The sequence below is a fragment of the Eubalaena glacialis genome, chromosome 13 (genome assembly GCF_028564815.1).
Source record: "Eubalaena glacialis isolate mEubGla1 chromosome 13, mEubGla1.1.hap2.+ XY, whole genome shotgun sequence".
NCBI lineage: Eukaryota > Metazoa > Chordata > Mammalia > Artiodactyla > Balaenidae > Eubalaena > Eubalaena glacialis.
The window spans coordinates 31,043,612-31,070,108 of NC_083728.1; the positions used below are offsets into that span (position 1 = coordinate 31,043,612).

The 26,497-nt window shown below is 41.2% G+C and overlaps 1 protein-coding gene across 5 annotated transcripts in view; it reads right to left on the minus strand.

Annotated features, from left to right (window-relative positions):
* The window catches only part of DNAAF9 (dynein axonemal assembly factor 9), a 147,978-nt gene that overhangs the window by 63,681 nt on the left and 57,800 nt on the right, over positions 1-26,497 (minus strand). For 4 of the 5 annotated variants that reach the window (XM_061208327.1, XM_061208328.1, XM_061208324.1 and 1 more), the window contains 9 exons: positions 22,108-22,163; positions 19,703-19,838; positions 15,036-15,117; positions 14,025-14,061; positions 8,073-8,160; positions 6,868-6,944; positions 4,849-4,893; positions 4,438-4,483; positions 483-594 (listed from right to left, as the gene is read on the minus strand). In XM_061208327.1, coding sequence (XP_061064310.1) covers positions 483-594; positions 4,438-4,483; positions 4,849-4,893; positions 6,868-6,944; positions 8,073-8,160; positions 14,025-14,061; positions 15,036-15,117; positions 19,703-19,838; positions 22,108-22,163 — 679 coding nt within the window. The remainder of the gene's footprint in view (positions 1-482; positions 595-4,437; positions 4,484-4,848; positions 4,894-6,867; positions 6,945-8,072; positions 8,161-14,024; positions 14,062-15,035; positions 15,118-19,702; positions 19,839-22,107; positions 22,164-26,497) is intronic. The other variant, XM_061208325.1, reaches the window with a different exon arrangement.

The window sequence follows — 26,497 nt, forward strand, 5'->3', positions numbered from 1 at the left end:
CAATTGAAAATCCATGTGTAACTTTACAGTCAGCCCTCTGTATCCACAGTTCCACATCCACGGATTCAACCAACCATGGAACATGTAGTTCTGTAGTATGTACCTACTGAAAAAAATGTGTGTATACGTGGACCTGTGTAGTTTAAACCTGTGTTCAGGGGTCAATCATGTGTGTCTGTGTATGTATAAACATTAAAAAATATATATTTTTAAAATATTAAAAAAATTTTTTTGTTTTCCACTCTGGTAAACTGCCTGCTCATATTTTTTGCCCATTTACCATGGGGTATGTCTTTTTCTTATCAATTTATAAAAGCTCTTCATAAATTAGGATATATACCCTTTGTTTATTTTAAGTATTCTAATATTTTCACCAGTTTGTTGCTGGTCTTTTGATTTAGTTTATGGTTTATTTTGCCAAAAATATATATATACATATAAACAAGTTCAAGTTTTGCCTTCCAAAGACGACATACACTTACCCTTTTCTTTAACCAAGATCTGAGATGTCAAAAATGATTCTGAGAAGACCACAGATCCTAAGCACCCACTTCCTCCCAGCAAGTCAGGAATGTCATAGATGGTCATACAAGCCTGTATCAAATAAGTAACCAGAGTTAGTCCAGTTGTCAGTCCTAAACATACAAGGACAGATCCATAAGAAACAGACCACAAAATACTAAGGCACATGGCAAAAGAATACTGGAGAATTTCTAAGGAAAACTCAAGTATATTTTGAAATACATCTCAAACTGGGAGATGACTTCAGGATCACCCAGGCTTCTTGCTCCTTGGTCAGAGGCACACGTGGGCTAGATGAAGAATATCTTTATGTTTCTGTAAATTCCCTCAAATTGCTTATCTTCCCTAAAAGGCAATGCAACAGCCTTCCTTCTTAACCATGACCAGTGTCACATCCCACTGTGTCCACATGCTCATCCACTCCTTCTTTGGTTTGGGCTCGAGTTCTGAACAAATCTGGAAAGGGGGATACATGTCTTCATGGATATTTCTGGGTACCTGTCAAAACATGCAAATGCTCCTTTCAGTACCAAAAAATTAAAAGAAAGCTGTTTGAGCTTTAATGGCCAAGACAAATAAAAATAGAGGCTTCAGTAGGCCAGAAAAAAACTAGAGCAACTCAGAGAAAGCTCCTGAATGGCTGGTAAGAAGGCTATAATTTAGTTAAAAACCAGTGAAAATAGAATAATTCTGAGATGAATCTAGCAGAGGAAATGCAGAAATTGGTACAAGCCAGAGTGAGAGTTTGAGATGACCATGAAGATCTGGTGAAGGACATAGGATAAGCTGCACAATGAGCACTCCCAGGTCCCTGCCCTTCCTGGCCTGACGATGCTGAATGGCCAGGTACAGAGCTCCTAAAGCCAGAGCTCATTTTCACACCTTGTTGTCCTCATATGGGATCCCTGCTCTATCCTCAGTACAGAAATAAAAGACCTAGGCCTCTTGAAGGGACTGCTAGATTCTCAAATAAAAATAGATGGCAGGGGAACTTCCCTGGTGGTGCAGTGGTTAAGAATCTGCCTGCAAATGCAGGGGACACGGGTTCAATCCCTGGTCTGGGAAGATCCCACATGCCACGGAGCAACTAAGCCCATGCGCAACAGCTACTGAAGCCTGCGCGCCTAGAGCCTGAGCTCTGCAACAAGAGAAGCCACTGCAATGAGAAGCCCATGCACCACAATGAAGAGTAGCCCCCGCTCTTCGTAACTAGAGAAAGCAGCACTGAAGACCCAACGCAGCCAAAAAGAAAGAAATAAAAAATAAATAAATTTATAAAAAAGAAAAAAAAAGATGGCAGAAGAGTTGAAAGGAAAAAAACCATAGTTAAAGTCCTTAATCATCCATGTTGTCGTGATAAAGGAATGTACAAAAGTGACAGATAGGCTTTATATTTCAGTTAACTTTCTGATTAGGCATGACAACTGGAAGGTTTATCTAAATTTGTTTCAAAGAATTTTGAGTATCTGAAGACACAGAACCTTCCTGGGCTACATGGTTCCTCTTAAGTGACAATGATCAGTTAGGTTCCCAAATCAATTAGGAAGACAAATCCTGTGGTTTCCTAATCCCCCACTTCCCTATCTGGCCTCTGGTGTTGAGGAAGGGGAGAGAGAACATTAAAAAGAATACATGTAGTATTTTTTAGACACTTGCTATGTACTTCCCACATGTGGCATGGGGAGAGAAAAAATATGAAGCATGTTTCCTATCTTCAGGAAACCTATAATGTATAGCTGGGGAGACAAGAGCATTCTTTTTTTTTTTTTAATTATTTATTTATTTATTTATTTATTTTTGGCTGTGTTGGGTCTTCGTTTCTGTGCAAGGGCTGTCTCTAGTTGCAGCGAGCGGGGGCCACTCTTCATCGCAGTGCGCGGGCCTCTCACTGTCGCGGCCTCTCTTGTTGCGGAGCACAGACTCCAGACGCGCAGGCTCAGTAGTTGTGGCTCACGGGCTTAGTTGCTCCGCAGCATGTGGGATCTTCCCAGACCAGGGCTCGAACCCGTGTCCCCTGCATTAGCAGGCAGATTCTCAACCACTGCGCCACCAGGGAAGCCCGACAAGAGCATTCTTACATAGAAGTCATCGTGTGACACATTACTATAGAATTACTCCCTAATTTATGTAATTTACTCCCTAATTATGTATTCCTATAGGAATACAGTACTTATAGGGAGAAATCAGTAGGGTAGGCTTGGAGGAGGAGGCAGAACTTCATCTCTGCCCGGAAGGGAGGATAGGATTTGGACAGAAAGCACCAACATCCTATCTTTTCTTTCCTATTTCATTAGCTGCTGCTGAGTGTGTACTTAACACAGTAGTATGATTCTACCGGACTGCTAATCACCTACTCCAGTGCAAAGCATCTTCCAGAGCACTGCACAAGAGTCTAAGAAGAGAAGTCAGGGAAACTAAAGTCCAGCAAGGAGACAAAGTATTATTACCTAAATATCAGAAAGTATTTCCCAGTGTCTTAATAATGTCACAAAAAAGTCTCCATTAGTTCTAAAAGAACATCACCACAAAATACTGACAGAGACAGGGAGCAGGTATATCATAAACACAGAAACTACTCACAACCTTAAAAAATTACCCATGTTGTACTACTCTCTGTAGATGAGATAACACTATGCTTGTCCCCTGGTGATGGCAGTGGGCATGCATTTGCACCAAGTCATCCACACCTGCCCACCCAGTTCCCTATGACCAAAAGCTCACTGAAATTAAGGTTCAGGCAGTAGCCACAGAATGGACTGAAGGTACAACTTGTACCCATATATACTACAACCAGAATCTTGGCTGGATGTCCACCATCCTCTTACGCATTGCTTGCCAATTTTCTTCATATCAGGATACACTGGGGTAAATAGAGGATTTGGTTGTGTCTGGGAGCAACTGGTTTAGAAACCCTGGCTCCCCAGGACCATGCCAGCTCACCCCAGGGACCAATATTTCTGCATCTCTAAACCCATTTCCTTGGCCCATTAGTTCTGCCTTCAGCACGTAGGTCAGAAAGCTCTGCTCTCACTACCCCACTTCACAGGAGACTCAGGCCCGTTTTTTTTTTTTTTTTAACGTTAGTTTGTTTTTACTTTCATAAGCGCCTGTTAAATAAGGGCATAAGGACTTCCCTGGTGGGGCAGTGGTTAAGAATCTGCCTGCCAGTGTAAGGGACACGGGTTCGAGCCCTGGGCCAGGAAGATCCCACATGCCACGGAGCAACTAAGCCCGTGTGCCACAACTACTGAGTCTATGCTCTAGAGCCCAGGAGCCACAACTACTGAAGCCTGTGTGCCTAGAGCCCGTGCTCCACAACAAGAGAAGCCACCGCAATGAGAAGCCCATGCACCGCAACGAAGAGCAGCCCCCGCTCGTCCCAACTAGAGAAAGCCCGCGCGCAGCAACGAAGACCCAATGCAGCCATAAATAAATAAATAAATAAATAAATTTATTTATTTAAAAAAAAAGGGGCATCAACACAGGCCTTGGAACACAGAGAAGCCACTGAAAACTTGGTCTGTGTTGAGGTAGGCTTGTCATCAGCTCCCATATAGCCTTCCATGTGAGGTCAGAGAAACCTCAGTCACTTGGAGGAAGCCTTTCTAATCTCAGGAAGAGGTATCTACCACCCCCACCCCCTCACCCCCCACCCCCACCCCCCCCCAGCTAAGACTCTGCACCCAAGGGGCGCCTAGACATGGGAGTGTGGATGTGGTAAGCCTTGTACAGCTGCTGGACACCCTCAGAAAGCACAGGCTCACCACCACTGCAGCTGGAACAGTCCTGAAAGTAGACTAGTTTTCTCAGGTAAGGGGTGGGCTGCCTAAGACTCCCACCCACTCCTACCTCACCCCTTGTAGATGTCCTCTACAGGCCATTCCCTGCCAGCTGACCTGTAACAGCTCTGCTTACCGTCTTCACAAAGTATAAGCTATCTTCACTGTCCAGAGGCACAAGTCTACAAAAGGAAATTGATGGGAGAGACATATATTAAATTTACAGTGTTCTCTTTTTTTCAACTTGGAAGCAACTCACACTCAGATCTCTCTCAGGGATTTTCAAAACACTGGGTTGCATGTATGCAGAATTCCACTTGGAGGGAACTAGGTCCACCCCCCAACCCACCCTAGTCTTTCAGTGGGAAGCATTCAGGGCAAAGGGTCTCATCTGAGCACAGCCACCTCCAAGCCCAGCCCTGGAGTGATGCCACTGCCAGGTGTAGAAGGGTGAAAAGATCATCCATGCCAGCAGTTACAAGGTAGCTGCTCTTCTTTTTGCTCCTAACTTGCCCCCAGTGAGGACACACCATAAACATATACTTACCTTCCCTGATTATTCACAGCATGTATATGAAAAGTCATCTTGGAGCTGTAGACCCAAAACAAAATAAAACAAAAGTCAGTCTGCTTTTGTGACCACTGTGTTGGCATCCTCCCCAGACACCTGCCACTGCAGTGCACCTGTGCTGTTCTCTCACAGCCACCAGTGAGGTGTGTGTCGTCCTTACCTGCCTTAGGGTATCATGCCATCAGCAAACATGGGGTCAGTGTCTGACTCCAGTCATGGCCCTGCCTCTGTGCAGATTCTCAGGGCTATCTTGACTCTTGGACAGAGCAGGAGAGAACGATGTGACTGCTGTCCATGACAGATTGAGAGTAAACCTCTACTTGCCCCAGGCCTCTGGCCCACAGCTTGACATATTCTCCTGCTCCTCCTCCTCTTCACCACCTTTGAAGTCAAGCTGCCATCCCTGCTCGGAGTCAGACTGCTACCCACAGTCAACTGCTATGTAATAATGGGCATGGTCAGGACTTCAGAACTGAGGAATAACCAGAAAACCCTTTTGGCATCAACTCTTTTTGTAAAAGAAAGTTTCTAAATTGAATTAAGTTTAATTTTTTTGCCTTAACAAGTACTGGTCAGTCATATGCTAACTTCCCGTGTCCCTCTTGGGAGAAGATTTGCTAATTTCATGCAGTTTGAGGGAAGTGACCATGTGAAGAGAAGGAAGTGGGGCTCTTGGGTGGAGGACTGGCCCTGGAAGACTCTCCTCCTATTGCCTGGAATGTATTCTCTCCTTGTTCTTTCCTCCAGCCAGGGTGGTACACCCCATGCATAGGAGGCCATGGGATTGAGAGCGTGGCCTGCCCTAGAAAGGCAGAGTGGGTTAGGCAAGGCCCTGAGGACAGGAGGAATGGAATGACTTTGTCAGCCATGCCGATGGTAAGAGAGGAGAACCCACTGAGACAGCAGCTACCATTCACTTGCCCAATCACTCTACAGGGCAGGAAGATGATGAAACAGATGCACAGAGAGCTCCCTATCTTGCCCAAGGTCACACAGCTGGAAAGCAAAGAAGCTTCCTTAAACTCAGGTCTGCCAGGAACAGACAGTGCAGGTCAGCACACAGCCTTAAGGGACCAAATTTCCTCTAGTCCTCCCCTCTCATGGTCAGAGCTACAAGATTCAGAAGACCCAGAAGAAAGGAAAAGAAACCTGAAGCAAGCCTACAGCTTTGCACCAAAGAGTTCTGGCTCTTTCCTACACACCTGGAGCTATAGCAATAGAATTCTTCTTGTTAGATCATTAACTAACTTAGTTTTCCAAATGTTCCTTCTCACTACCCAGGGCTGCAGATGTAAGAAAATGTGGGGTATGGAACTGAGGTACCACAGGGCACATCCCAGAAGTGTCCTTAAAGAAACTCTCTTATATTGGTGTCTTTTGTCTCCTTCGCAAAAACGTACACCAAGTCGTCCTCATATGGGACAGAAGGTTGAGTGGACTGGGTTCAAGAAGGTTTAGCTATGGACAAAGACTACACAGAGATCCACTGTGATATGCCAGGAGATGTGTGATGGGAAGACTGCCAGGAAGCCAAATTCCCAGACCTTCTAGACCCTGAGACATGGCCAGGCTCAGGGGTTTCTACCATCTGAGAGGCAGATGAGGCCCAGGGCAACTCTCTTCTAAGCAGTGACCATCTTCATGTGCCCAGGGCCCCTAATCCTAACAAACCTCACCACTCATGCCCCCAGCTTCATCTTTCTAACCTCTGAACTGTCTGTCAGAGGTCTGAACTGTCTGAACAGTTCTAATACTGATCTGCCTCCCATTCCAGCCTCAGGCAGTGTGTCTGACTCTCAAACAGTTCCTCCATCCTTGGCTCCTTGGCCTCTCAAATAAAACCCTGATCATGAGTGACTCTCCTTCACATATCTTATTGATTTACTGGAACATTTCTCAAAGGGGAGACAGAATATCAAATACAAAGGAGAAAAGGGTTTTTAAAACACAAACATTAAAGAAAAGCTTTTATAGACAATATCAGCTATTGCTTACCGTAGGGCTGCCTTAAACTGCATCAACTCAAAGGAATTTAACCCAGATCCAAAGGTCTGCTCAGCTACCTCCTTGGCCTGTAAAATCAGTAACGAAACAGAGACAATTAGCTTTCACAGCAGGAAAGAATACACTTAGAAGGGCCCTTCTCACATATGGCCAGGAGAACACTTCCCATCCCCTCTAAGTGACTACTTTGTATACATCTATAGATTAAAGTGAAAACATCTTGTTAGGGGAAACAGGAGCCTGCTTTCTTCGGGCTGGGTTCACATGAAAACACTTCATTCAGGCAGGTGGGCATTGGAACCTGATCTGGTGACCTGTAACCAGCTGGGACGGTGCCATTGTGAGGCCTGGAAAAGCGCTTTCTCCTCCCCTCGAGAGATCACTGCCCTCAGTGTTTCTGCCCAGATGCTAAGCACATTCAAATAACTAAAGTTATAAAAAATCAGTTAAAAAACAAAGGTGCAGAACTGATACTGAAGAATAACCTACTGTTTTGAATAAGCTTTCAGCTAAAGGGCTGAGAAATCCCAAGTACTGGGGGAATCAAGTTCAGTGAGGAGGGAAGGGACAAGGAACTGGTGACTAGGCGATAGTCTCTTTGATATCTACAACACAACCTTTCCAATGTCAAACGGTTTGCTTCAGGAAAGGTCCTATTGGCACTGGGAGGCATCAAGCCAACTCGTTCTCATCTGTCACTGGGTCAGATATAGAATCCAACTCAGCACAGCAGGTTAACCACAAAACAGCAAGGAAGTAAACGGTCAGAGAAAGGAAACACATGTGCCTGTCTAGGAAAGACAAGTCAGAATTTCTAATCTTCAGTTAATTTTTTAAAACACAGAATTATAGGAAATCAAACTATGTAGCTCAAAACAAACTTATCTAACTTTATTAAAATTCACAGAACAATCTATATTTTTATTTTTTAACTTTTGAAAGCCTTTTAAAAAACTACTAAGTAAAACAATATACTACAGAATGATTTTTTTTTTTTAACACAACCAGATATCTACAAAGAAGTGCTGATTAGCTGTCATTCATAAGACAAGCTCAGCACACTAAAGGCATCTCTTTGGTGCCCAAGTTCACACACAAAATTAAGTACTATAAGGTGTTCAAATTAAAAACAGATCGATAAAAAGTTTCACATTAAAATAACTACTAAGGAAAGAGAAATGCGGTATTTAAATTACCTTTGTTAGACTGGAAGTTTTAGCATAACATACAATGGCAGCCAAAACAGCCTCAATAACAGCAGCATATACCTGTGACAAGAGCCTACTTTAAAAACAAAAAATAAGGGTTAACTACAGCATCACAAGGTTTCATCATAAGCTGCGTGCACATAAATGACATTCTCTAAGAAACAGATTTTTAAACAGAATGAAAAAAGTATAATAACAGAACTTGTTGATTTCTAGACCTTTTAAAAGCTATGTGCCCCATTCCAATTTCTACTTTGCTCTTGTTAAACCATGATAAGAATCACCTTTTCTTAATTCTGCTCAAAAGACCAACCCTCCCTGTTTGTGATCCAACAGAAGAAAACTGTGTAGACTCCCTGACCCTCTATGAGGACCCAAAAGGTATCATGACACAGACTTGCTGCTTTTCCAGGAACCAACCACAGCACACCTTCAAGTCGTCTCCTCCCCAGGCCTGCTAAGGGCTGGCTGCTACTGGAACCTCAGGCTGGGACCCCTCAGGGGGCAAAAGAGATTATCCAATTGAGGAGAAGACTCACTCCACTTAAACGAAAAATTTTTTTTTTAAATTGGGGTATAGTTGCTTTACAATGTTCTGTTAGTTTCTGCTGTACAGTGAAGTGAATCAGCTATACATATACATATATCTCCTCTTTTTTGGATTTCCTTCCCATTTAGGTCACCACAGAGCACTGAGTAGACTTCCCTGTGCTATACAGCAGGTTCTCATTAGTTATCTGTTTGTTTTTTTTTTTAATTTTATTTATTTATTTTTGGCTGTGTTGGGCCTTCGTTGCTGCACACGGGCTTTCTCTAGTTGCGGCAAGTGGGGGCTACTCTTCGTTGCAGTGCGCGGGCTTCTCATTGTGGTGGCTTCTCTTGTTGCAGAGCATGGGCTCTAGGTGCGCAGGCTTCAGTAGTTGTGGCACGTGGGCTCATTAGTTGTGGCTCGCAAGCTCAGTAGTTGTGGATCATGGGCTCTAGAGCACAGGCTCAGTAGTTGTGGCACATGGGCTTAGTTGCTCTGCGGCATGTGGGATCTTCCTGGACCAGGGCTTGAACCCGTGTCCCCTGCATTGGCAGGCGGATTCTTAACCACTGCGCCACCAGGGGAGCCCTAGTTATCTGTTTTATACATATTAATGTATATATGCCAATCCCAATCTCCCAGTTCATCCCCCACCTTTCCCCCCCTCTCCACCCCGCCTTGGTGTCCATACGTTTGTTCTTTATGTCTGTGTCTCTTTTTCTGCCTTGCAAACAGGTTCATCTGTACCATTTTTCTAGACTCCACATACACGTGTTAATATATATTTGCTTTTCTCTTTCTGAGTTACTTCACTTTGTATGACAGTCTCTAAATGCAAATTAATAGCCGGAGACCACTTTCTAAATAGCTCACCTGATCCAGAGAATAGAGTATGCTTCTGAGGGGAAGCATCCCCTGCTCCTGCCCAACCTTGCTCTTCCTATCTGACTTCACACTTCCCAAAGACATTATAAGGTTTTTTTCTTGGGACTTCCCTAGTGGCGCAGTGGTTAAGAATCTGCCTGCCAATGCAGGGGACACAAGCCCTGGTTCGAGCCCTGGTCCAGGAAGATCCCACGTGCCGTGGAGCAACTAAGCCCGTGGGCCACAACTACTGATGCTGCACTCTAGAGCCCGCGAGCCACAACTACTGAGCCCGCGAGCCACAACTACTGAGCTTGAGTGCCACAACTACTGAGCCCGCGTGCCACAACTACTGAAGCCTGAGTGCCTAGAGCTCGTGCTCGGCAACAAGAGAAGCCACCGCAATGAGAAGCCCACACACCACAGCGAAGAGTAGCCCCTGATCGCTGCAACTATAGAAAGCCAGCGAGCAGCAACGAAGACCCAACACAGCCAAAAATAAATAATAAATAAATAAATTTATTTTAAAAAGGAAGGTTTTTTTCTTTGCCAGACAGGGAATGCCATGAAGATTCCTAGAAAATCCAAGTCTGGTTCCCTCTTCGGCAGGGTTTCTCAATCTCTGCATTTTGGGCCAGCTAATTCTTTGTTGAGAGGTCTTCCCTGTGCATTATAGGATGTTCAGAAGCATTCCTGGCCTCTCAGTAGTAACCTCAGTTGTGACAAGCAAAAATGTCTCCAGACACTGCCAAATATCCCTGGGGGTGGGGGGTTGGGGAGGGACTGGTGGGAGTGATGTGGTAGAACTGCCCTCGGTTGAGAACCATTGCCTTAGGGGAAGGAGACCCAGGGTCTTATTAGGATAATTACAGAGAGAAGGGGCTCATCCACAAGGCCTCAAAGGCAAGGGAGGTGTTTGGCAAGTAACTGCCTCATCTAAGAATATGTTTATTTTTAAGCCTGAGAATCTCGTACCAGGTAAAGGAAGGCGAAAGGACTTTTGTAACAGGGAAGAGCAAATTCTGACTCCACATTGGTTCTGTTTCTTTTACTTTAACCTTTGCTTTTCATTGCTTTTGTTATTATTATAATCACTATCTATAGCTGTAAGCATACATAATGGCCTGCCACAGGGAACCCTGACCCTCTGCCTGACTGTTAAACTAAAAGGCCTTTGTTCAGCTCACAGAGAGACATTCTGACCCTGCCCACCTGTGAATGGCTGCAGAAAAGAAGAAATTAACACAACCCCTTCCCAGTGCAGGAGATATTCTGCAAGACAAATGGCCTTTTTACTTTACTTCTTCACCACATCTCCCTCTCTGATTCTATAAAAGAAACTGGCATCCAAACCCTGGTAAGATGGTTTTTTGGGTACACTAGTTTGCCACCTTCTTGGTCTGCCGAATAAAGCCTCTACTCCTTGCCTCAACACCTCATCTCCCGATTTATTGGCCTGTTGTGCGGTGAGCAGACCGAGCTTGGACTCAGCAACAGTTTGATAGCAGGAAGAACACAGAAATGATCTGGTCTAACACGCTCATCTTACAGAAGAAACAAGCAGGGCCTGTAGAGGAACTCAGGTCTGCTCTCAGCCTGGTGCCTTTCCATTGTGCCACATCACACTGCCAACACCTTCAATTTCCTCCTTGGCTCTCACACCACACCTCTGCATTGCAGGTAAGAGATTTGAATAAGGTAGAAGAAAAAGAGAAACAACACATAACAAAATGACAGCTCCAAGGTTCAACATATCCTGAAGATTGTTGACTAGGCCATGGCAGAGGGGTATGTCCTGGTAGGAAAGTGCCCGGCAGGGACACTGCCAAAGAGCTTGGCCACTTCCAGGTATGACAAGAATCCTCCACATCTCAACACTAAGGGCAAAGATTTATAGAGGCCAAAGACATATAAAGATACCCTTACTCCCTCCCTCACCCAGCTTAATTCAAACATCACTCAGTACCGACACTGGTCAGGCCAACCCCCTGCTTGGCCTTGTCCTATACAGACCCTTAGGCAAGAGTTCAGTACAAAGCTATCTGGCTTCTGACTCATAAAAAGGCCTGGACAGGAGGCCTGAGACCCATGATTGGGGAAGGGCCTGCTCTATGCCTGGATGGTGCTGCTGTTGCCTTCAGTAGGACTCCATTAGGCCCCAATTCCACCAGCCCTGTGATTTAACAAGTCTCCTGATGTGGGCCCAAGCACCTCTCAACACCAGTCCCTGAAGTGGAGCACCAGTGACTTTGGTTTAAGCAAAATGTCTACGGGTCTAGAATGAGGATCCAGGGCAATGGCTAAGCACAGCTGGTATGGAAACACAAACAGGTACAAAGCAAGACTATACATATCCACCAACACATAAGAATGTGGTTGACTTGCTGCTAACGTAAAGAAAACCCACACAAAAAAATTGTATACACACTACAATTACAGCTACACAAAACCTAAATGTATAATTAAAAAAAAACAACAAAAAGATACACATTAAGATACTAATGCGTGGGGCTTCCCTGGTGGTGCAGTGGTTAAGAATCCACCTGCCAATGCAGGGGACACGGGTTTGAGCCCTGGTCCAAGAAGGTCCCACATGCCGCAGAGCAACTAGGCCCATGTGCCACAACTACTGAAGCCTGCGTGCCTAGAGCCCATGCTCTGCAATGAGAAGCCACCGCAATGAGAAGCCCGCCCACCGCAATGAGGAGTAGCTCCCGCTCACCGCAACTAAAGAAAGCCCATGAGCAGCAACACAGGCCCAATGCAGCAATCAATCAATCAATCAATATATTTTAAAAAAGAGATACTAACGGGTGGTGTCTAAGAAGAGGAATTATGGTTAATCTTATTTTTTTCCCTTATTTCTCAAATTTTCAAGTGTGATTATATTACTTTATATTTTTCCAACAGAGCCTTACGGGTTCTACCCTAGAGATTCTGATTCAGTAGTTCTGAGAACTACTATAGCCTGGGAAATGTATCTTCTTAAAAAGATCCTTAAATGATTCTCTGTGGCCTGTCACTGTTAGCCTTTGGGAAGCACAGACCTAACTAGTTTATGCTAGGATATTTAATTAGGTAATAACAGAACTCTATTACCTTCATAATTCTGAAAGAAAATCCCTTTATGGAATTCAGAAATTCCTGCATTATTATGGACTGATTACATCTTCCCAAAATTCATATGGAATCCCTAATCTCCAATGTGACTATATTTGGAGATAGGGCCGGGCCTTTAAAAGGTAATTAAAGTTAAAGGAGGTCATAAAGGGTGGGTTCCTAATCCAGTAGGATTGGTGTCCTTATAAGAGGAAGAGACACCAGGGACTTCCCTGGTGGTCCAGTGGTTAAGAATCCATCTTGCAATGCAGGGGACACTGGTTCGATCCCTGGTCGGGGAACTAAGATCCTACATGCCATGGGGCAACTAAGCCCACGTGCCACAACTAGAGAGCCCGTGTGCCACAACTAGAGAGAGAAGCCCACATGCCACAACTAGAGAGAAGCCTGTGCACCTCAACGAAAGAGCCCATGTGCCAATGCAGCTAAAAAATAAATAAATATTAAAAAAAAAAAAAAAGGAAGAGGCACCAGAGATCTTTCTCTCTCTCCATGTAAGCACAACACTAAGAAGGTGGTGGTCTGCAACTCAAGGAGAGAAGCCTCACCAGAAACCAACTCTGCTAGTACCTAGATCTTGGACTTCTAGTCCCCAGAATGGTGAGAAAATAAATTCTGTTGTTTAAGCCACCCAGTCTGTGGTAATTTGTTACGGTAGCCCAAGCAGACAAGCATTAATGAGTTTACTTCTTGTCTTTGGTTTCCTGCTATATTGGGGGGCGGGGGGCAGAAGTCAACACTAGGCCCTTTCTAGAGAGTTGCATGGCCTGAGTTGAGATCCTAGCTCTGTTCCATAAGTCTGAGTGTCAAATTCAGAGGAAACACCTCTCAGACCAGATGTGGTTTCACACAGGTTCTACCAATGGGTTTCAGGATGTTTTATTTTTTGGAAAGCCCCTATTACAAAATGCACTATATAGAAAATATATTAAGAAGCGTTATGCCACTTAAATGCATGGGTGTGCAGCCAGGAAGTCTCTGAGTCTGGAGAGAGGAGCAGATGGCAAACCTGGCAGAGTCTCTAGCCTAGACTTCAAGATGAAAGACAGGGGCTGGGACATCCTGGGAGACTACACAGCTCTACTTTACTTACTTATTTTATTTATTTATTTATTTATTTATTTGGCTGCACTGGGTCTTAGTTGCAGCAACGTGGACTCCAGAGAGCATGGGCTCGGTAGTTGTGGTGCGGGCTTAGTTGCCCTGCAGCATGTGGGATCTTAGTTCCCCAAACAGGGATCGAACCCACGTCCTCTGCATTGGAAGGCGGATTCTTAATCACTGGACCACCAGGAAAGTCCCTCTGCTCACCTCTTAAGCCAAATGTCCTACCCAACGCTGATCTCAAAAGGAGGTAGATGGGACAATCTCAACATCTGAGTAACTCAATGTGAGAAAGAAAAAATGTTATAGAAATGAAGACTTACATTTGCTCAGTTTTCTTGGGCAGCTTGTTGTCATCTCCTGTGAAAGAGGACCATGTATTAAGAATGTGACAAGATTACAGGAGATGCAAACACTTCACAAGGAGGCTAGGATTTCTTAATTTGAAGGAGATGTCAAGAACTACATTTTTTTCTTTTGAGTTAAATACTGTACAAGCACAAACAACAGTGAAACCTAGCTTCTGCCAGTATCCTCCCAGACCATCATCCCTGACACTGACCTTGACAACCAATTAGCATCACCACTAAACACCAGAGAAAACATGTGGAATCTTCAGCTCTGGAATGTTTTTGCTTTCATTTTTAAATTTTTAAATTAGGAGGTATAAGTAAGCAGGCTCAGTTCTGCCTCTTTCTTCATCTCCTTAATTATCCAACCCAAGTCATGCTTCTTTCAGAGTTTCCTGGTTTATGTAACAATGCTCAGGAGAAAACCTGGTTTCTGATGTACTCTCCTCTGTGGAACAGTGCTGGGACCCTCATTCATTCAAGAGTTCTTCTCTGTGTCTCTTTGGATGTCTGCAGCTTCTGGTTACCACAGCAAAGAGGATAGCCTCAGTCAGCCTAGCCTTTCTGAATGGCTCCTCAGCATGGAGCACTTGCTCCTGTCAATGTTCCCAGCTTATGGGTACCCTTCTACCATGGCTCTTCCTCACCTTCCTCACTAGAACAATAGGCACCTGGCTGAGTCATCCAAACTCCCATTGCAGCCCATATCTCCTCCTGCTATCTCCAACTACAGCTGACTCATCTTTGCCTTCCCTCTGATACCAAGCACATGGTCTCACACATGATTGGACCTAATATATATTGAGCTGATAGTTATTCCTCCTGAAATACACTCTGTGAGAACTGTGTTAGGCACATCAACAGGGAATTACAGGCTACAAAATGAGTTTCTGAGGAAAGTAGTAAATCTCAAGTCCACTTCTAGTTCATGGGAGAAACTTTTCATTAGGTAAGTTGATGAGATGACAACTTACATGGACTTACCCAAGTAAGGAACATGAGTAGCTCCAAAAAAGTATGTTCTTGAACAAGCAAGGGGTCCCTTTGGTGAAACACACTGTACTACCTGGATGTCAGAAAAAAAAAAGGTAAAAAAGGAGCAGGGACTTAAGTGTGTACTGTTAGAGAAACAAAAAGTGTATAGTTAATAGAAATCCATTTTATTTTACCAACAGCTGATTTATTATTTTTTAAACGCATAGGGGAAAAGGTCACCTTTAATTGTTGTTTTTCCTAAGGTATCTTGTGTGTGTTTTATAACTTTGGCTACATTGTGAGGCTGCTGTTGGGTCAGCCCAGGATGCTAAAGAATTAACAACTTAGAAAGAAAAGAAGACAAAATGTGCTTGGGTTTTGACTGTCATTAATGTTTAGTGCAGAACTTTCAAAGTTTGGACCTTGGCTGACATGATATGCAGATGTGGGAAGGCAGCTACAAATTCAGGAAAGGAGGTGATACCCAGGTCCCCACCTTCACTTGTATTTCATCTCTGTACATAGGCCATCCAGAAGAGAAAATAAGTTCTCTAGATTTTAAAATTCTTATTTTTCTTCCCTGCTTAGTTGTTCATTTATACAGATGGAAATGGATGTCCTTTTCTCTTTTGAAAATCCAACAATCTCATCAGGGGTCCTAGGATAGTAGGTACAAAATGCAAAAATGCTATCACAAGAAACAGAGGAAAGGAAATTAGCACAGTATCTTTTTTTTTTAAATTAATTAATTAATTAATTTATGGCTGCGTTGGGTCTTTGTTGCTGCGCAAGGGCTTTCTCTAGTTGCGGTGAGCGGGGGCTACTCTTCATGAGGTGTGCAGGTTTCTCATTGCGGTGGCTTCTCTTGTTGCACAGCACTGGCTCTAGGTGTGCAGGCTTCAGTAGTTGTGGCTCACGGGCTCTAGAGCGCAGGCTCAGTAGTTGTGGAGCATGGGCTTAGTTGCTCCGTGGCATGTGGGATCTTCCCGGACCAGGGCTCAAACCCGTGTCCCCTGCATTGTCAGGCAGACTCTCAAGCACTGTGCCACTAGGGAAGCCCAGCACAGTATCTTAAAAACAGCTAAATATGACACAAATATTCATTCCTTCTATTTTACTCTATTAAGGAAGTCACAAGAGAATATATGGCATTTTTCTGTAATCCAAGTTATAGATATGAAATAAAAATTTAATTCTGACTAATCTAAACTATACCATAGTGAATATGATCAATACTGCCATGATCCTAAATGAAAAATCATGTACATAATTCTAATTGTTGGTTAATAGGCTTATTTCCTCAAAATATGTTCCTTGGATTTCCAAATTTTCCCTAACTAAAGGCTTTTTTTTTAAGGTGCCATGTATTTCAAACCCGCTTCCTTAGATGAGGTCACAAATTTATGTAAGCCTATATTAACATCAAATTTCTTGATGTTTAGATGCAACTGACAAGGGATTAATCTCCAAAATATACAAACAGCTCATACAGCTCAATATCAAAAAAACAAACAACACAATCCAAAAATGTGCAGAAGACCTAAATAGACATTTCTTCAAAGAAGACATACAGATGGCCAAAGGGCACATGAAAAGATGCTCAACATCACTAATTATTAGAGAAATGTAAATCAAAACTACAATGAGGTATCATCTCACACTGGTCAGAAAGGCATCATCAAAAAGTCTACAAATAATAGATACTGGAGAGGGTGTGGCGAAAAGGGAACCCTCCTACACTGTTGGTGGGAATGTAAATTGGTGCAGCCACTATGGAGAACAGTATGGAGGTTCCCCAAAAAACTAAAAATAGAGCTACCATGTGATCCAGGAATCCTACCCCTGAGCACATACTGGAGAAAACCATAATTTGAAAAGATACAATGCACCCCAATGTTCACTGCAGCACTATTTGCAATAGCCAAGACATGGAAGCAACCTAAATGTCCATCAACAGATGAATGGATAAAGAAGATGTGGTATATATATACAGTGGAATATTACTCAGCCAAAAAAAGGATGAAATAATGCCATTTGCAGCAACATGGGTGGACCTAGAGATTATCATACTAAGTGAAGTAAGCCAGAGAGAGAAAGATAAATACATATGATATTATATGTGGAATCTAAAAAAAAAAAGATACAAATGAACTTATTTCCAAAACAGAAAGAGACTCACAGGCATAGAAAACAAATTTATGGTTATCAAAGGGAAAAGGGCAGTGAGGGGAGGGATAAATTAGGAGGCTGGGATTAACATATACACACCACTATATATAAAATAGATAACCAACAAGGACCTACTGTATAGCACAGGGAACTATACTCAGTATTTTGTAATAACCTATGAGGGAAGAGAATCTGAAGAATATGTGTGTGTGTGTGTGTGTGTGTGTGTGTGTGTATACACACACACACACATATATATGTATAACTGAATCACTGTGCTATACACCTGAAACTAACACAATATTGTAAATCGACTATACTTCAAAAAAAATGTTATTGACATTTACATTAAAAAGGAAATTGGTACAACAGAATTTGCATGTGTAATGTAAAACTGCTCAGATAATCTGGATTTTCAGATTTAATATCACCTATTAATTTGTAAATTATTCACAAATGGCACAGAAATGGAAAAGATAAGTATGTCACCTAGAAACAGAGCTGAATGAAGATGAAAGTTCATAACTAGGGCCCCCACCACCCCAGGACCAGGTCTCCGTAAGTTCCTTGATTTCATTAGGTTTTCATGTTTGTAAAATAAAGAACCCCAATTATTACAGAAAGTTGTATAAATAACCTGCTACATTTTTGTTTTGTTAATAGACTATTTTTTTTTAGAGCAGTTTTAGGTTTACAGAAAGACTGATCTGAAAGCACAGAGTTCCCACATTATCTCCTGTCCTTCCCTCTGCCTCCACAATTTCCCCTATTATTTGTCTTGTAATATTATATTTGTTACAACTGATGAACTAATATTGATAAATTATTATTAACTAGAGTCCATAGTTTACATTAGGGTTCACTCTTTGTATTGTACATTCTATGGGTTTTGACAAATGTATAATGACATGTGCCCATCGTGACAATATCATACAGAATAGTTTCACTTCCCTAAAAATCCACTATGATCCATCTATTCTCCCTTCCTCGCACTGCGTGGCTTGTGGGATCTTAGTTCCCCCGACCAGGGATTGAACCCAGGCCCTCGGCAGTGAGAGTGGCAGTGGGAGCATGGAATCCTTAACCACTGGACTGCCAGGGAATTCCCTTTACTGTCTCCACTGTTGTACCTTTTCCAGAATGTCACATAGTGGGAGTCATATACTATGTAGCCATTAAAGATTGGCTTCTTTAACTTAGCAATATGCATTTTAGGTTCCTCCCCATGTCTTTTTGTGGCTTAATAGCTCTTTTTATCACTGAAACACAGTCCACTGTATGGATGTACCACAGTTTATTTATCCAGTCACCTGCTGAAGGACATCTTGGCTGCTTCCAAGTTTCCAAGTTTTGGCAATTATGAAAAGTGATGTTATAAGAAAAAATTCCTTGTGTAGGTTTTTGTGTGGATGTAAGTTTTCAGCTCATTTGGGTAAATACCAAAGAGCATGACTGATGCTAAAAGAACGTTTAGTTTTGCAAGAAACTGCCAAACTGTCTTCCATAGTGGCTGTACCATTTTGCCTTCTCACCAGTAATGAATGAGAGTTTCTGTTGCTCCACATTTGGTGTTGTCAGTGTTTCAGCCATTCTAAGGTGTGTAATGGATGGCTAAATTATTGCTCCAAACATTTCACAGCACCATCCTCACTGACTCTTCTACTAGTCTGTGAGATCCTTCAAGGCAAAGACTATGACTATATTTTCCCTGCACCTAGCACAGTGATTGGCACATAGTAGACACTCAATAATGATTACTGAGTTAATGACTGAAAGCCCTTGGCTTTGGAGTCATACAGACCTAAAAACAGAAATTGGTTAAGTCATCCACAATGTGGGTGTGCACTGGGGTTGGTTCCTTTTTTTTGCAATTTTTTTGAGATAAAATTCACTATTTTGAAGTATACAAAAAAAATGTACTGGTTTTATCATTGTGTTCTTTTGTCCTCCTTATTGTTCCAAGATTCCTTCTTTTTTTTTTTTTATCATTTCTTCTTTGTTTTGACCAAACTTCCTTTAGTCATTCTTTTAGGGTAGGTCTGCTGGCAACAAATTCTCTTAGTTTTCTTTCATCTGAGCATGTCTTGATTACCCCTTCATTACTGAAGGAGGTTTTCACTGGATATAGATTTCTAGATGATAGTTCTCTTTTAACACTTGAAATGTAACAGTCAAGACATAACAAACTTAGGCTTGGAATGACTGCCTATTTTCAAGTTAATTTAAAATTCTTATTCTACTGTTGATACTACTTGGATAACTGAAAGTTTGGTTCGTGAAAGTATTTTTTTAACCTTTTCCCTTCAAATATTTAAAAATTAAATATGATACTTTCAAATCGTATCTAGTACTTATATAAAAATACAGTCAGTTTTTAATCACTTTTCACACCAAAACAACTTCAAGGTTAAATCAATACACTAGTTGGAAAGGTTCCATTTATCCAGCTCCCCTCCTCCCTATTTGATAATAAAACCAATTAAGCACCAGGTAGTCAAGCCACTCACCATGTGTTTGGCAAAGCTCCCGCTGGGACCAGTGCTGCGTACCAGGTGCCCTTCAGAAGGGAAGTTAAAGTTGCCAGCATTCAGGTTTTCTCGTGTGGAATGATTACCAAAGAGAACAAATGGCTGCCTATTAGGGCTAGAGTGGCAAATCAAAAACATGTGATTAGTGAAGAGATTACTGGCTAGGGAAACTTCCAAATGACTGAGTTCTTGGGCTTCTCTGACTGTCATCCTGCAGTTTGAGCAAGGTGATTAGTACAGTCCACCTAATGCTCCCTGCTGGTTGGGAAAAGATACCAGATTATCTTTGACTCCTCCTACTGACCCATAGGGATCAGTCATTTAGGGACATAACTAAACCCAAGCCATGTTTATATTTTTAGCTTGTCCTGCTGCTTAAGGAGAAAGTTCTGTAAGTTTGCTGTCCATGATGCAGAGATGGAGCAAAATCCCAATTTTATACAATAGCATTTTGATAGAAATATACATTTTCAAGAATGATAGCAGTTGTGATACTCACACTGTAGACAAACAATAGAGCTGTTAACCATTCCCAAGTAGCTTTAGGAGGGAAGGAGGAAAGTAGGGTTGCAAATGTTCTCACCACCACACCTACCCGTCCCTGCACCCATCCCTCTCTTCCCTCTTTCCTCTTGGCTGCAATGCTTCCTCATAGTTTCCCTACTTTCCACTCGGCTTCCACTCTGCCCTCCTATAATCCATTCTCCACATTGCAGAGAGGATAATCTTTTAAACATGCAAAGCCTTTATTTTCAGGAGAAGGGCTGAAATCTTTCACATGGCCAACAAAGACTAACATGGTCTGGCCTGGCCAACTTCTTTAGCTCCATATAAGGCCACTCTCTCCCAACTTCCACACTCCAGCCAAACTCATCTTCTTTTATGTTCCTCAACACACATTTCTTTTATGTTCCTTACATTCTCAAGACCACTGCTTTTGTCCCTTAATTATCTTTACTAATCATTTACATCTCATCTCCCCCCAGAGGTCAGCTCTCCAGTGTGGTCTTCACAGTACCATGTTCTTTTCTCCTTCAAGGCATCAATCAGAGTTTGCAATTATGTATTTCTCTGTGAGGTTGCTTGATTAATGTCTTATTTCTCCACCACACTATTCACTCCATGAGGGCAGAGACTGTGTCTGGTTTATTTTTTAATCATGTATCTCTTGCTTAGTATGTCATACCTATTTGTCAACAAATAGTCAATGACTAAAGGATATTTTAAAAAGATAGTTTCTGCTATGGACTGAATGTTGTGTTCTCCCAAAATTCAACATGTTAAAATCCTAACCCCCAAAGTGAGGTATTAGGAGGTAGGGATTTGGGGAGGTGATTAGGTCATAAGGATAGAGTCTTCATGAATAGGATTATAAAAGAAACTCTTATAAAAGAGGTTCCAGAGAGATCCCCCTTACCCCTCCTGCTATGTGAGGTTAGAGTGAAATGACACCCATCTATGAGAAAGTGGGCCCTCATCAGACACCAAATCTGCCAGTGCCATGATCTTGGACTTCCCAGTCTCCAGAACTGTAGTGGAGAAATAAATGTTTGTTGTTTATAAGCTACCCAGTCTATGGTATTTTTGTCACAGGAGCTAAAACAGACTAAGACAGCTTTCTTTATCCCATACCCTTTCCTTAAATTGCCCTTAGAGTACGTTATGTGGAAAATCCTTTGTATTTCGTTTCATTGTTCTTAAACATACTTCCTTAAGCTTCAGGCAAACTGGGGCTCTTAAAAGTAAAAATGACTCTGATTCTATTCTGATGCTTAATTCAAGTTAAGTGAGACTCTGCGCAGAAAAAGATGACTCTGAGTCCCAGCCAGGGTAGTCTGTCTCATTACCAGATTGGACTGCAGTTGGGGAAGAAAAGAAAGGAAAGATCTACTGCATTCATCCATCAGAGGAACTATCCCCTGCTGGGCCCTCCTGATTATCATGGCAAGAGAGGTACTGAAGGAAACACTTCAAGAAAACAAATGCAGCAACTCTCATTGCTCCCATGTCTTCCTGGGGCTGGACCTTTATGCCCAATCCCTTTTACTCCCCAACAAGCCACTGTTGATCCCTGCCCAGCCCTTGGACACTCTGCTTCCTCTAGCTTTGCTGGGTTACAGATGGAATAGAAAATTCCTTTCTTTAGATTTTAGCAAGTTACAATGTTTTAAAAGCCACCTTAATATAAAACTGTTTTTAATACAAAAATACAAACGCAGTGAAACAGACAATTTTATAGAGTATGGATTTCTTACTCTGTGATGACTAAAGTCAACCCATATTTTCCTGACTCCAGCTTCTGTACTTAGATTCTCCCCCATTTCCACAACCTTGTCAACCCCATTTTCTCTATTACCATTCAATTTCTTTCCCAAGAATCTTACCTATTTTCAGTTATATGACTGGAAATCATTCCATGACTAAAGTAACTTCTGAATGGCTGAAAAAGAAGCCAACATTATATATATTAAGATCACAATTTTATAAAACAATCACAAACCCCTCATATATGCATGTATGTATGTATATAGTGTGTGTGTGCATGTGTGTGTGTGTGTGTGTGTGTGTGTGTGTGTGTGAGAGAGAGAGAGAGAGAGAAAGAGAGAGAGAGAGAAAGAGGGAGAGATGCATGTTTATAGATTGTTATAAGAACATGGGAGGACATATGTGGTGGATAACAACATGAATTTTGGGGATAGAAAGCAAACAAACAACAATTAGCAAAGAAAAAAAAGACAAAAGTCTGCAAAAGAAAAAGAAAGGAAAAGGAAGGTAAAGAAAAATCCTTGTCAAGTTTTACAGTTTTTAACTACTGAAAGGAAACTGGACAAACCACCATCTGTGTTCTAAGTTACTAACCATATAGGAATCTTTTTCTTCTATTAAATTTTTTTCTACATTTCCAATAATTAGAATTATGTTAATTCTATAAATTATAATATATATTAATTCTAATATACTAATTTTAAATGAGTAATGAGGGAGAATCCAAGGGACTTAGAAGTACTGACAGAAGTTTCCCAGGAAACCACAGAAGCACTTCTCAGCTTTGATGTGCATAGTGCTAGGCTAAACACTAATCAAACATTGATATGCAGGGTCTTTGTCAAGAGTTCAAAACTTCAAAAGGCAATTCTAATCCCCTTAAATAATACTGATTGCTTTTCCCCCCAATTAAATAAATAATATATGCTTATTTTAGAATACAATAAAAACCACCTACAATCTCTAAGAACTATTAACATTCTGGTACATTTTCTTCAAATCTTTCTTCTATGGTATATTCATAGAATATATATAGATCGTACCAAAGTTTGTTAAATAGTCCTTTATTCTTGGAAATTTATATTGCTACTAACTCTTATATCATAAATAATACTGTAATGAATAACTTTTCATAAATTTTATCTACAGCTCTGATTATTTCCTTAAGGCAAATCTGGAAATGAAATTATAGGGTAAAAAGGCAAAACTATATTGCCAAATTGTTTTTCAAAAAAGTCTGATCAATGTACACTTCCACTTACAATATCTGAGCGTGCCTATCTCAGGGTAAGCACTGTCCAATAAATGTCCTTTTAAAAATATATTTGTCAAGTTGACAAACGAAAAATGGTACCTCGTTGTTTTATTTTATACCCCTTTGATTTTTAATGAAGTAGAATATTTCAGATATGTTCAATGGCCATTTGGACTTCCCTTTGGTAATTAACTATGTATTTACATCCTCTGTATGTTTATCAATTGGAGTTTTGGAGTTTGTCTTACTGATTTGTAAAAACTCTTTATATATTAAAGGAATAATAGCTAAAGTTTATTGAGGGTTTACCATGTGAACTGTGACAGGCATTTAAATGTATTATCTCAAGTACAGTTGACCCTTGAACAACAAAAGTTTGAACTGCACAGGTCCACTTATATGTGGATCTTTTAAAATAGTAAATACCACAGTAATATATGACAGGCAGTTGGTTGAATCTGTGGATGTGGAACCGCGGACGCCAAGGAACCGCAGATATGGAAGGACTGCGTATAAGGAGGCGTTGTGTACACAAAGGGCTGGCTATAAGTTAAATGCAAATTGTCGACTGTGTGGAGGGTCTGGAGGGTCTGGGTCCCTAACGCCAGTGCTGTTCAAGGGTCAACTGTAATCCTAGTAACCACCTATGCAGTTCATTCTATCATGATCCCCTCTTTACAGATGAGTTGGCTAATTTAATTAACTTGTCCCAGGTCACAGAGCTAGTGAGCTGCATAGTCAGGATTCTAACTGGATTTGGGAAAAAAAGATAAAATTAGATCCATATCTCACATCATATCCATATCTCACATCATATACACAAAAAATCCCAAGTGAATTACGGATCTAAATTTAAAAAATTAAACCATACAAGTACTAAAAGGGTAAATTCCTCTTTAACCTTAGATTTATAAGCCTTTCTGTATATGACTCAAAATCCAGAGGCAATAAAAGTAAATATTAATAAATTTACATAAAGATAAAAAGTTTGCATGGCAAAATACCACCATAAACAAAGCAACTGATAAATAAGGAAGAAATATTTGGAATATATATCACAAAAAGGTAATAGCCTAAATATATAAAGAACTCGTAAAAAACAAGGGACAAAAGACCTAAAACCTGTGCTCTATAGCTCAGTTAATAATATTGTACCAATATTAAAATGGGAAAAAGACATGAAAATAAAATACAAAATGGCCTTCAAACATACGAAAAAGTGTTCAAGCTTAGTCATAATTAGAAAAACACAAACTAAAATAATACCAAGATACCATTTCTCATCGATGAGACTGTCAAAAATTAAAAAGTATGACAACACATTCTATTGGTGAGGCTGTGGTAAAACAGGCACTCTCATATGTTGCTAGTGGGAATGCAAATCAGTACAACCTTTCTGAAGGGAAATTTGGCAATAGCTAACACAACTACATATGCACTTACCTTTTGACCCAGCAATCCCATTACTAGGTATACAAACCTCCAACAATATGAAAATACATAAGCACAGAGTTATTTACTATGGCACTGTTTGCAATGGCAAAATACTGAAAATAACCTAAATACACACACATAAGACAGGGGTTAATCTGCATATAACTTATAGTTGGCCCTCTGCATTCGCGGCTCCGCTGCATCCATGAATTCAACCAATCTTGAACCGTGTAGTACTGTAGTATTTACTACTGAAAAATATGCAAGTGGACCCAGGTAGTTCAAGCCTGCGTTGGTCAAGGGTCAACTGTACTATGAATTATAATAAAGAATGAGGACGATCTCAACGAACTGACCTAGAGAGAGTTCCAGGATACACTGTTAAGTGAAAAGAGCAAAGTGGAAATGACTACATATGGTATGCCACTCTTCAATGAAAGACAGAAGAGGATATAAGAAAATACCTATGTATCTGATCATTTGTGCAAAAGAGACAGAAAAGATAAACCAGAAACTGAAGAGATTTGTTACCTATTGGTAATGGAATGGGTGGAAAAAGGGTGGGAAGAAAGTGGGAATGAGAACATGGTAGTAAGAACCTAGGAGTGACATGTCACTGAGTACACCTTTTTGAATATTTTTTACTCTTAGAATCAGTAATAAGAAAAAAAGAATTAAAAAAAATAAAAAACTGAAATGGGCATCAGTGAGAGGTGGGACAACGTCAAGTGGCCTAATATAGAGGTAATTGGAGTCTCTGAAGGAAAAGAGGACAGAAAAAATAATGGCCAAAAACTTTCCAACCTTGATGAAACTAAAAATCCAGATCCAAAAAGCTCAACAAAACCCAAGCATAGGAAATATGATCAAAATTATAGTGAGACATACCATAATCAAATTACTCAAAACCAGTAATGAAAGAGAAAATCATAAAAGCTACCAAAGGGAAAAATGACAAGTTATGTACAGATGAACAAAGATAAAGATGAAAGACTTCTCATCAGAAATAATGCGAGTGAGAAAGAGTGGAACAACATCTTTCAGGTACTGTAAGGAAAAAACTGGCAACCTAGAATTCTATACACGGCAAAAATACTTTCAAAAATGAAAGTGAGGGACTTCCTTGGTGGCACAGTGGTTAAGAATCTGCCTGCAAATGCAGGGGACACAGGTTCAACCCCTGGTCCGGCAAGATCCCACATGCCGCGGAGCAACTAAGTCCATGTGCCACAACTACTGAGCTTGCACTCTAGAGCCCGAGAGCCACAACTACTGAGGCCCAAGCGCCTAGAGCCCGTGCTCTGCAACAAGAGAAGCCACCGCAATAAGAAGCCTGCACACCGCAACGAAGAGTAGCCCCCACTCGCCACAACTAGAGAAAGCCTGCGTGCAGCAAATGAAGACTCAATGCAGCCAAAAATAAATAAATAATTGATTTTTTTAAAAAATGAAAGTGAAATAAAAATTTTTTTCAGACATACAAAAGCTGGAAGAATTAATCATCAGATGATTTGCACTACAAAAAATGTTAAATGATATCCTTCGGGGAGAAGGAAATCATACCAAATGGATATCTGTGTCTATACAAAGAAATGAACAGCACCAGAAATTTTAACTACATGAGCAGATATGTAAGATTTTTTAATTATTTAAATCTTTAAAAAAATATTTTTAAAGATTTTTAAAAGACAAAAAAGACAATTGACTGTTTAAACAAAAATAACCCCAATATATTGTGGGATTTATAACATAATGTAAAAGTAAAATGCACAGCAACAAAGATCAACTCCAGTTGCAAAGGTCAGGAGTAGGGCCTGTCC